Genomic DNA, 12413 nt, shown 5'->3' on the forward strand with positions numbered 1-12413 from the left:
CTCCTCTAAAAAAAGTTTGTATGTAAAAACAAAACATTCAAGACAAGTTTAATCACTACGTATGTAATTATTATTAATAACAGTTTCAAGCGAACTCAACATAATTTCAGAAATGAAATAGCTCAAATTACATAAAATTAAAATCTTTATATACCTAGTATAGTATATAAAAGTAGAGAAATAATTCGGAAAATAGAAATTTCTTATACTTATTGTTTGGTTACTGAATTATTTTATCAAAAGATGTGTCTTTTGTTCATGTGTACATGTTGCATACGTGTACGTATATAGTACAGCTGTCCTAAAAAACTTACGGGCGGAGACTTAACTCTGGAAATGGAGACCAGACAGCCATGGGTCAGGGGGACAGGTTGAGAAACCGGCGGATTTTCATTCATTCTTCGGACATTCTAGTCAAGTCTAGCAACACCGCTTTCTTCATTTTGGTTACGATTGTATTGGCATCAAACCATTTGCAGACGATAAAAACCGTTATATCGTCTACAAATGGTTCTATGGAGCCAATATATTGCATGTTGCGGAAACCTTAAAAACTTTAAGACTTAAAATAGATAGAGACCCTTACGGTTAATACCCCTCGAACATCAAATTTCCAGATGTACAACCTAGCATGCGATAAAGAATTGTCGTAATAGTAGTAGTCGTATGGACGTCTTAGTGCATCTGAGCACGCCAAAGGTGTACGGAAAACGGGCATAGCCCTGCCGTTGTAGCCTTTCACATTCCCATGGATTTTGACATACCTACACTGACATGATTCAGCCTCAGACAGAGTACTCATGTTCGATTGCTCGAGATTACTCTCAGCCGAATGAGTAACCTGTCCACTCTCCACATATAAGACCATACACTTATCCAATTTGGCTAACTATAATTAAGATTGAAAACTAGCTCTATAAATAGATAAACTTATCGTGTAATTTTTTAAAATTAAGGACTTAGACAGTGGCATAGCGATCGTAGGACAAAATGGTACGTTGCATCGGGTGTTTTGAGATGAGGGCACTAAGAGCAACATATTAAAAAGAAAATAGTTGTTAAAACATTTATTTTACTAGATTACATTTACATAGTAGCAATATCATATGCCAACTAGATATGTTTTTAGTCATAGAATTCTAACAATATTTTATGCTCATTACTGTAACTGTATATTTGTTGGTTGTACATACATGCACGAAAAAAAGGTCAATCAATATGTAATTAATGAACAAACACACAAACTTTCACATAGATTATATAAACATGTTAGAAACATGTGATTAAAAGAAATTGACTTAAACAAACAAACAAACAACTTTAAATGATGGAAAAACAAAATAAAAATATATTTTAAAAAGAAGACGATGGCTTTAATTTGTAAGTTTAGTACATCAAAAACTAAGTAATGAAATAAATATTTAGATTTTTTATTACAATAAATTTCTATTTAAGTAAAACTAAAGGGTAAACTAAAAAGTAAACTAATATATATTTACTCTTCTTAGTTTCTGTCATGGAACCTTAGTATTCTCTTTTTTTTGTGTATACTCTACCACATAATTAATATGACAAAAAAGTAGATAGTAGGTATTTTAATGCTATTATTTGCTGTAAAAAGTTTTGCAAATTTGTATTGTTTTGTATTTAATAATAATAAATACAAGGCATAGAAACTGTCAACAAAAATAAAATAATTTAACATCAAAAATTGATAATCGCTACATACTATTACACTGCTACTATATACATATTTACAATCAAATGAAGGCTTAGCTTGGAGAACTCATGGCTTCCACATTAAACTTTTACAACTTCTAGCAGCAGATGTTTTACTAATAAATAACAAAAATAAATAAAAACTAACATTAAGCTTATCAGCTAGTCGAGAAAATATACTATTTAATCTTATTTAATGAAAAGATCACACCGTAACCGTAACCGTAACAGCCTGTGAATGTCCCACTGCTGGGCTAAAGGCCTCCTCTCCTCTTTTTGAGGAGAAGGTTTGGAGCTTATTCCACCACGCTGCTCCAATGCGGGTTGGTGGAATACACATGTGGCAGAATTTCAGTGAAATTAGACACATGCAGGTTTCCTCACGATGTTTTCCTTCACCGTAAAGCACGAGATGAATTATAATCACAAATTAAGCACATGAAAATTCAGTGGTGCTTGCCCGGGTTTGAACCCACGATCATCGGTTAAGATTCACGCGTTCTTACCACTGGGCCATCTCGGCTCACACATACACACATAATTAAACATGTTTTTCTCTGAGCTTTATATGTTTTGAAGTTTGGTTTTAGGTTTATCTTAGATACAGTTTTTCTTGAGAATAACTAATTAGTTAGTATTAAATACTGTAGAAAAACTGTAACTGTAATTAATTAATTATCAACAGTAGTCTGACTAGATTGTTTTGTGGACAGGGTTGATCCTGCTGGAGATAGTGTATATGATACTTCACTATCAAATTTTTTCTCAGTTGAAAAAAAAAACTTTTGATTTAATGTGTGTTGACCAGATACTGAAGGTTTGTTGTTGCTTCCTTTGGATTGTTGTACTACACAACATGATGTATATTGATTAACTGGCTGCGCTTGCACAGCCTGACCACAGAACAAAGCATTATGTTGTACAACTGGAGCTGTCTTGTTGTAGGACATATTTTCAAGAGAAAAACAAGAAGTTACAACATTTTCCATATTCATTGATTCTGAAAGCAATTTTTTTATGATTTATAAAAAAATACTACATTCATAAATTTAATATTTCATAATCTATATGCGATAAACCTGACTAGTTTATACTATTTATTATTTTACCTTGTTTAAAGGATGATGTTGATATTCCAATAGGGCAGACTTTTTTATCTTCCCAAACGGGGACTTTAGCTCTTTTCTTCAAAATTTGTTGTGGCTCATTTAGACACAGTGTTGATTTGTGTTTTTTTTTAGTCTGGCATTTAAACCTGGATGGTATACAACCTGCTCTGATTCGAACCCTTTTCACCGAGGCCAAAACTTTATACTGGTTATGATTTGCCATATAATTTTCTAGCTGAAAGGTAAATAACAAAATAATTTAATATTCTTCAGAATAATTAGTACTAACTAAAAACTAGTTTTTTTCCATAAAACACATCAGTCAGTAAAAAACTTACATCGAAGTGATCTTCGCAAAAAAAAATATTTGAGTATTTGTAGTCAATAAAGTTGAAGGATCCCTCTTAGCAAGCTTGAGCCAGGTTTTGCGCATGTTTATTTCACTAGGAACTTTTATCCACAGTTTGTTTGGAGTTTTCATCGACGTATTTTTACATTCTTTTACTATGCAATAACGATAATTATTATATTTTTCATATAATTTATTAGAAATCATTGTTTTCTCTCAGTAAAGTCCTTTTTTATTTATATTTTACAAGTATTTTGTTTACAAGTTAAGACTTAAGAGACGTCACACAGGTGTATAATAGTGTATAATCTATGACAGATAATCTAGGTTTATATTTTTTATTTTCATTTTCATCCTTCATCATCATTTTATATTTTTCTAAGGCTTAAAAAATGCAATATTTGTTGAAAGTTTTACAGAACTGTGGGGTATTGATAGGGTTGGATATCCTACCTATATACAAAAATATTGGAGTAAAAGTAGTATTCTGTTAATGTAAGCTTTAATGTAATTGCAATTAAATTTATTAGGATGCAACCTTATTATTATATATTTTCTTAGTTTACAATATCATTTATTTATTAAAATAAAATCTTCATTTTAAAAATTCTGTTTGGCAACACTAAGGCGCAACTGACAGAGTAGCAATCCGCAATCAATAAAAGCTTAATTTTCGGCATATTGGGGCAGTCTGTGACAGTGATTTAGTCTTCAAACTTTATTATATACAAACATTAACAATTTGTATAGAAGTTACTATAAACTTCAGTATAGTTTTGTTCTTGTCGTATTATATTCTCATTTTTAATTATTTATCATTTGTTTAAATAGTTATATTATCAAGAAAAAATGGGTAAATCTTTTTGTTAAATATGTCATTATGTAGGGCCCTATATCCTAATATAATAATATACTTTTTCTTGTTTTAGATCATATAGTTGATGATCAAGGAAGCTTGAGGGATTTTCTCAAAGAAGCAGAGCTTATGCAGTATTTTGAGTTATTCAGGTAAATAACACTTTTTTTACTTGATATTGCGAATGTAATATTGACTACTCTAGTGAAATTTCTGTGTCCTGTATCGCAGCGCATGTACTGAATTATTGATTTGTAATAATGCAAGTGTGTATGCACTTTACTTTTGAATGAGAAATGTGATATATGTCTATATATATATATGAGAATTCAAAAGGCTTTGTGAATAATCTTTTAATATTTTTTATTTTACTTATATTAGCTCGCGATGCTTGTTGCGATATAAAAACACATTACAAAGAAAAATGCTACAGGTAAATTCTATTATGATATTTTATCGAAAATTTCTGTTGTATGGCTTTGCCTATTAATTGTTGATAATAATGATGCTGTACTTATCATATTATCTTATGATACTATCTTTGTATATCCCTTGATGTACACATCCATGTTTTAGGGAAATATTTATATCTGATAAATTGCTTTCAGAAGTATTTTAGTATAATAGGATTTTTATAATACATTGTGAGGTAGTGGTGGCTCAATCATGGTACTGGGTTAATAACCCATACTACTTTTTAACATGAGAAAGTATAAGCCATTCTAATAAGTTATCTAGATCAATGTCCCTTCTACCTAAATGAGTTATAATAAATTAAGCCTTAATTATTTTCATTATTATTATTAATAGAATTTACTTTTCATTATTACAACCTTTATTCTTATTCAACATAAATTATAGTGATATTATGCTTATCAGCATGTGTATCATATGTGTACGGATATACATGTTGTTTCGTAATAGCTTGCAAAATAATAAATTTTCTTTTATATCAATTACTATAAAAATCTGTATGGTTAAACAAAATGCATTATTTGATAATAAAAATCATTACTAATCAAAGAAATATGTGAATCTATAGTTAATAAACTAGAGATGAAGCAGATTAAAGTATCTGAAATTTTTGCCTTATTTTGTTATCCAGCCTATCACCAAATGGTATCGTAATACCTGGTCAGATACCGTATCTTATAAAAGACAGTTTTTACGTAATAAGCAAATAATGTAAAACTGCCTTTTATTTTATTAAAAATCGCAACTAAACAAATAAATTGTCAATATAATATATATTATTATTGTACATAATATATATTGTCTTAATAGAAGAAAACGAGAGCATAATTAAAAATGAATTAATCACAAAAACAAAATATACTTGTTTCAAGTAGGCTTTTATGAGCACTTTTGAATCACTGTTTGCAGGATTATATTAAATGTAAAGCTATGATCACTCCTGATTATAGATACTACTTAGATGAAGAGATAAAAATTTCAATAGTTAAACTTTTCCGCCATTTTAATTAAAAAGTTATATAAATCAAATACTATTATTTTTATACATTATATGCTGTTTGGACATCAACAAGTACTAACTCCAGCTTTCTTATCTCAATCATCTTGTGTTGAATAATATGTCTTGTTTATTAAATTTATTGATTAGCAAAGATATTTTTTTCGATTCTATCTTATAATGTTGTTAATAAAACTTATAATAGATTATTATAGCTTATAATTAATGGATTCTACTTTGCGTTATTGGAAACAATCAAACAATTTACCCATCACTAGTTAATATAAAGTATTAAATTAATACCCAAAAGTAATCCGTAGTAAATTGTGATAAACAAAGACCAAATTTTCGGCATTTGCCGGTAACGAGCGCTTTTGCTTGTTTTCGTATATTTGGCAAGCCTCTAAAAACAGTTTCAACAGTGCAAAGTGCCAAAAAGTAAACTCTGTTAGTCTCTCGATCGCATATGCAGTGCCTGCGCGACGCTATATTATCGCTATATGGTCGCAATATGCAACCTGGCCTTACACTTCGCCGGATATCCGGTATCCTGTTTCCGGTCAATCCGTATATGTTTCATCTCTATAATCAATATATATTATACACTACCTCGTCTGTCTGTCTAATAGCTATAAACTCATAAAGTATCGAACTGATTTTCATTCGGTTTTCACCAATGGACAGATTAATTATGAGGAAGGTTTAGCGGTATGATTTATTAAGGTTTTATGTAAATTTGCTGAAATATAATGATGGCTGTTGAGGATGTCGGAATAAATCATGCTGACTGGAAGCTTAATTGGCTTGCGCCGCGTAAAACGATAGTTATTTGTATATGGATAATCTGGAAAATGGAAATTTGTTTTTAAAATAGCATCGAGTACTGACTTCCAAGTCGATCAAGACAAGAAATGACTGGAATTAATTTGGAGTAAATATCGATGTTATCAGTAAACATGTAGATTGAAAACAAATAAGCTTTATTGTACAGCAAAGAATATACAGAGATAAAATAAGTGTTACAAAAGACTGTCTTATCGTTTTATCGCATTTTCCAGACAACCTTTTGGGCAGAGGATCTGAAGTTGAATAAATTACTTGACATAAATACAACAATATTGTATTCATTATAAATTTAACGATATACTTACAGTACGACGTGTATAAATGTATACAGACATACCTATACAATATATAATATTAAAAACAAATCATAGAAATAGAATAACATAAAATTAAGATATTTTAAAGAAATTCTTGATATTTATATATTTATTTTATTAGTAACACGCGGCGGTCGTTACCCTTAAATTGAGCTACAGCTACCGTAAACTTTCAACCAGTAAAAAAGAATAATAAATAAAGAAGTATTCTGATCATGTGAGAAAAAAATAATTTCGTATCGTGTAAATAAATTAAGTCAATTGTCGAAGCAATTTCTTTATAATATATCAATCTATATAAGTGTAAATGAATGTTTGTCCCTAAATATTTACATGTAGACTCACTGCTCCCGTGCGAAGTACTTAGTAATAAGTAAATAAATATAAAATTTAAAATACATAATCACAAAAATTTAGGACAACTTGTATGAGGCTAGGAGAATTTACTTTTTTTGGATATGATTTATTTTAGAAAAAAATTATAATTTGGAAGTGTATCAATCATTTTCTATTATGTCTGTCTTATATTATGTAAAATATTTTAATCGATTATAAACATTAGTATTCATTATTTAGCTCATCGCGAAGTTAGTTTAAGATCCATTGCAACATTTGTATCGAATAGTAAACAAATAAACAGATAAGAAAGCAAGAAAAATATTTTATAGATAAAAAATCAGAAAATTTACTTTTGGTAGCTGGCAAGTATTTCGGTATATCATTTGCCCTACCAATACTTCTATACTTTTTTTTTTGTAACGGATAAACTCTAATACTATTAAACCAAAAGTTAGAGACCCCTATGCAATTTGCAATAATGTAACCCTTTGCATATACTTTGCAGTATTTTTAGTGATGTCGCTTTAAATTTGTAAAAAGAAATATGGGTACTAAATGTAGCAGCGGTTCGAAGCAGACTTGAACAAATGTCTGCTTTTGAGGATGATGGTCAAACTCATCCTGAAAACAGTGTTGCGTTGCAATCATCTGTGCAAATAAAAGTAAAAAAACAATTATGTACGCACATGCGTAAATAAGGACAAACATCATGAATGTTCTGATATTCAAGTAATTTTGTGAATTAAAGTTTTATAATGTCTAAACATGAAACTTAATGCTTCAATGGACTATCTAATAAAAAAATATTTTAGGTTTTTAAACCCGTACAAAGCTATGTATCACTAATTACGTAGTCACTAAGGTTTGATATTTTTAAGGGCTTATTGAAATCGTTATGTCGTTATTAAACTGTCTAATACCATTTTGAATAATAATCAATTTTACCAAAACATTTTCTTCTTGGCATAAATACGGACAAAGAACTTTTCAGATAGCCCAGTTGTTCTCAAATCCACATCGATTGCAGTCAATAAGATAATCGACTGCGACATATAGACGGGCAGTCATAAGATCTTTCGGATCAAATAACCTGTTAAGTGAAAAATACTATGCTTTTATTTAATATTAACAATATTGAACTGAATTCGCCCTAGTGTGTTGTGGTGTTAGCTAAATTTCATGATAATTGGTTTAATAATTAAGACATTAAATCGTAACAAATAAATAAATAATGAGATGGTCCAGTGGTAAGAACGCGTGAATCTTAACCGATGATCGTGAATTCGTACCCGGGCAAGCACCACTGAATTTAAATATGCTTAATTTGTGATTATAATTCATCTCGTGCTTTATGGTGAAGGAAAACATCGTAAGGAAACCTGTATGTGTCCAATTTCATTGAAATTCTGCCACATGGGTATTCACCAACCCGCATTGGAGCAGCGTATGGAATAAGCTCCAAACTTTTTCCTCAAAAAGGGAGAGCAGGTCTTAGCCCAGCAGTGGGACATTCACAAGCTGTTACGACGAATAAATAAACAAACTCACTTTCGCGTTTATAATATTAGTAAAGATTACAGTTTATTTTGATGTTTCCAAACCCATTTAACCTAATGCAACTTTATTATTTTAAACCGAATGCAGCGAAACGAAATAGTACGTTACTTCCGTCACGCATCAAAGTTTGATGTTCAAGTTTTAAACTTATTAACAAAATATTATTAATGTTAATTAATGCAGAATTTATGTGAAACATTATTAATTCAATTTGGATTATATTTCAGTATTCAAGGAATAATTCAGCGAAAATAGTAGTTTTTTGTTTAATTCATGTCATCAATGTTTTCTAAGATGATAGCTATATTAGTACAATCAAACATTTAATTTGGAAGAAATAGTTGTCCACTAACTATGCTACTGCGATGTGTTGAATATTCCGAATTATATATCGTTCCGATTTCACATGAATAATATAATTAAATTAAGAAAGGTTTTTCGTAAGCTATTTATTAGATAAAAACAATCACAGATTTATTCGCCCGTACATGCTTCATATAACATCGCTTTGCGATATTTTTTAACGCGTTTATTTCATGTTTTTTATTTTATTTGTATCTCCATATATATATATTTATATATATGGAGATATATATATATATATATATATATATATATATATGCAGATACAAATATATACGGTTACGGATACGGTTGACATATATATATATATATATATATATATATATATATATATCAACCGTCTCTGTGGTATCTTATATTTAATTTGTATTCACGTTATTTTAATATGCCTACAGATTGATTACCAAGCGGTATCACAATTAAAATTTTAGGACTACAAAATTTAGAAAATATGGTATTCATTTGTACAATTAAGAATATTAATATTATGGCATTTGCATCACAGTATATTTAAGCAAATACTGTATATATAGGTGTAACAATATTAATCACTATACAAAGAAAATGATTGTTATTTTAACATTCCAAGCTTCCGGTTTAATAAAGCTAATAATCTGCAATGCCAAGACGAGACAACCGAAGCGCAGGGCACTACCTCCCTTTTCTCGAAGCGTTTCGTCGTATTTTTGTACCCTTAAATATTCGTTCTGGACGGTGCTAGATAGCCCAAATTCTCTATCTATCTACCTCTATTGTACTTTACATATTATTGGTATCTAAAATATCCAGATTTCGCCACTAACTGACTGATGTTAATCAAAACTGTTAGGGTACTTCTCGAAGCACCCTAACAGTTTTTATTAAAGCTGAAATTTGGTGTGAAAGTTAAGATTAGTAGAAAAACAACATCAAAATTAAGAAATATGTACATTTTGCCTCCCATCCCATAAAATAGGAAGATGAAAGTTTGTATCCAACTATTGACAATTTTCAAGCTAGGAACATAATTATAATTATTATATATTATATTCATAAATAATTGGTATTTAGAGTATTGGGTACAAATAAAAAAATATGGAACACTTCAGCACATTTCAAAAATTTCAAATTAGTTAGTTATTAAATAACTAACAAAAAGAAATGATATCGATAACGATATGAGTTGGGATCGTTTTATGATAGGTATCATCTTTACGATAAGCCGAGATGGCCCAGTGGTTAAAACGTGTGAATCTTAACCGATGGTCGCGGGTTCAAACCCAAGCAGGCAACACTTAATTTTAATGTGCTTAATTTGTGTTTATAATTCATCTCGTGCTCGGCGGTGACGGAAAACATCGTGAGGACACCAGCATGTGACTAATTTCTCTGAAATTCTGCCACATGTGTATTTATCAACCAGCATTAGAGCAGTGTGGTAGGTAGGTAGTGTATAAGCTCCAAACCTTCTCCTTAAAAAAGGAGAAGCGGCCTTAGCCCAGCTATGAGACATTGAAACGCTGTTACTATTGTTTTGTTGTATTTAATAAAAATAGTTATTAAAATTATTATTAGTAAAGCCTATTAAACTGTTTCTGTGTATATAATATATATCCCATCAAAAAGATAAATGTGATATATAATAATATATGCCTTACTTGCTTTACTTGGGTGTCAAGTTCAATGATCAGTCCTGAAATTTATTTATAACAAAATTAAATATTTTAAAACAACTTAAAATATCATTTGTTCTTATAACTTAGGATAATATATAGAAGCCTAAGGTCTGACTTGGCTAGTTCTCATATACGACAATGAAATAATAATTAATACTAAATCCCAGTTAATAACGTAATCAATGCAATAGTTGTATTCCACTCTTTATATATCACGTGAAGACCTTAAAATCCACATAAAGACTGTCATCAATTTTGATTGCTGATTCTTACATTACTGGCACTATAAGTAAGGGTTCCTCATAGAATGAATTAATTAAAAAATTATAATAAAATGATATCAATTTTCTAGTTTCTGATTTATTCCTTTGTACTCACCCAATTACCTATCTGAATGCCAAATTTGAACTTTCTAGGAGTTTTAATCTATAGGTCAGTCAGTGATTTTTTTTTATTAAGCTGCTGCTTTACCCATAGGAAACTATATAAACCATTTTCACGTGTAAGTCATGCTAAAGAGTAAGTCCTAGCAAAAGGAAATACTACACCTAATATAGTACATAAAGAGGCATTACAATAATTCTGTAATTTTTTTTTAATTACTATAATAATAATATTTGCAATAATATCATAAGTAAATATCGTGTGTGTTGTGAATATTTGTTATTTCTTCACGCTTTATCACAGCTAAAATATGATATAATTAACATATTTCGAATCGCTAGTGAAGGGATAGAGACATAATTTAGACAATCATGAATGTAGGGGTTCAAGTCATAGCCTTAATACGGCACAAATATAATGTGGCGAATAAAGACACCAAGAGACAGTGACGCTCTGTTCGGAGACATATAAATACCCTAAAATTAATTTATATATAACCCTGATAAATGGCAAGAGTCGGCATCTATTGAAATTTAGATATTTGCACATGTCATTTGTAGGTATACCATTCTAATATATAAAACCATTTCCAATTGTTACAGAGATATATTAAAAGTTAGTAAGTTATCACAATTAAAATTTGTCGCACTCGAAGATTTAGCACAAATTGGGCTCTCTAAGCCCGAACAAAGGAGGTACAAGAAAATTTACTCGAAATACTTTCCAAACGCATATAAAATAATGCTGCGAAAAATTCTTAATGTAAATAAAAAAGCAGAACCGGTTAGTACTTATATATAATACAATAAATGCATGCATTCGCTTTATCGTTAAATATTTACATTAATATGTATATATAATATTAAATGTTCTATATGAATATTTTAGCCTAGACAGGACCTAGGCTTAATGCCCAGCGAGAATCAATCGATCACGGATATAAAGGTTCCTAGGAAACACATAATATCCATTGAGGATATTACTATAAATAAGGAATTAGGTATGGGCCAATTCGGTGTAGTACAGCAAGGGACATGGACAACAGGAAATCAAAGGGTGAACATTTTGCTTATAAATATATCCACCTTAATAAATACAGAATTTATTTATCTAAAAACATTTTATTGACAGCTTCAAGTGGCAATCAAATGTCTAGGGAATGAGCGAATGACATCGAATTCAACAGAATTTTTAAAGGAAGCGGCCGTAATGCATAGTATAGAACATCCTAATATTGTACGGTTGTATGGTGTGGTTCTACATCTAGATTCATTGATGTTGGTAAGTTAATTATATATAAAATCGTTTTCCAAAAATCTAACAAGATTGACGAATCTAACAAAGTTGAAGGTACGATGGAAGGTACGGTCAAATCTTCAGTGTTTTACTTAAAAGAGATTGTCAAAGATTATTAATTTAATAATGAAAATGTTATCATTATTTATGAT

The 12413-nt window shown here is 29.9% G+C and overlaps 1 protein-coding gene and 1 long non-coding RNA gene across 4 annotated transcripts in view; one reads left to right on the forward strand and one right to left on the reverse strand.

Annotated features, from left to right (window-relative positions):
* Positions 1-2242: 2242 nt before the first annotated feature.
* LOC126780282 (uncharacterized) lies at positions 2243-3446 on the reverse strand. The gene is made up of 3 exons (XR_007670471.1): positions 3167-3446; positions 2829-3063; positions 2243-2719 (listed from the first exon to the last, which is right to left on the reverse strand). It is a non-coding gene; the product is annotated as an uncharacterized LOC126780282 (long non-coding RNA).
* Positions 3447-3865: 419 nt separating this feature from the next.
* The window catches only part of LOC126780257 (activated Cdc42 kinase-like), a 29670-nt gene continuing 21122 nt past the window's right edge, over positions 3866-12413 (forward strand). For all 3 annotated transcript variants that reach the window (XM_050504566.1, XM_050504567.1, XM_050504568.1), the window contains exons 1-5: positions 3866-4030; positions 4107-4185; positions 11568-11748; positions 11854-12021; positions 12097-12246. In XM_050504566.1, coding sequence (XP_050360523.1) covers positions 4027-4030; positions 4107-4185; positions 11568-11748; positions 11854-12021; positions 12097-12246 — 582 coding nt within the window. In that variant the 5' untranslated portion in view covers positions 3866-4026. The remainder of the gene's footprint in view (positions 4031-4106; positions 4186-11567; positions 11749-11853; positions 12022-12096; positions 12247-12413) is intronic.

This window comes from Nymphalis io, chromosome Z, assembly GCF_905147045.1.
Source record: "Nymphalis io chromosome Z, ilAglIoxx1.1, whole genome shotgun sequence".
In the NCBI taxonomy this organism is placed as follows: Eukaryota; Metazoa; Arthropoda; class Insecta; order Lepidoptera; family Nymphalidae; genus Nymphalis; species Nymphalis io.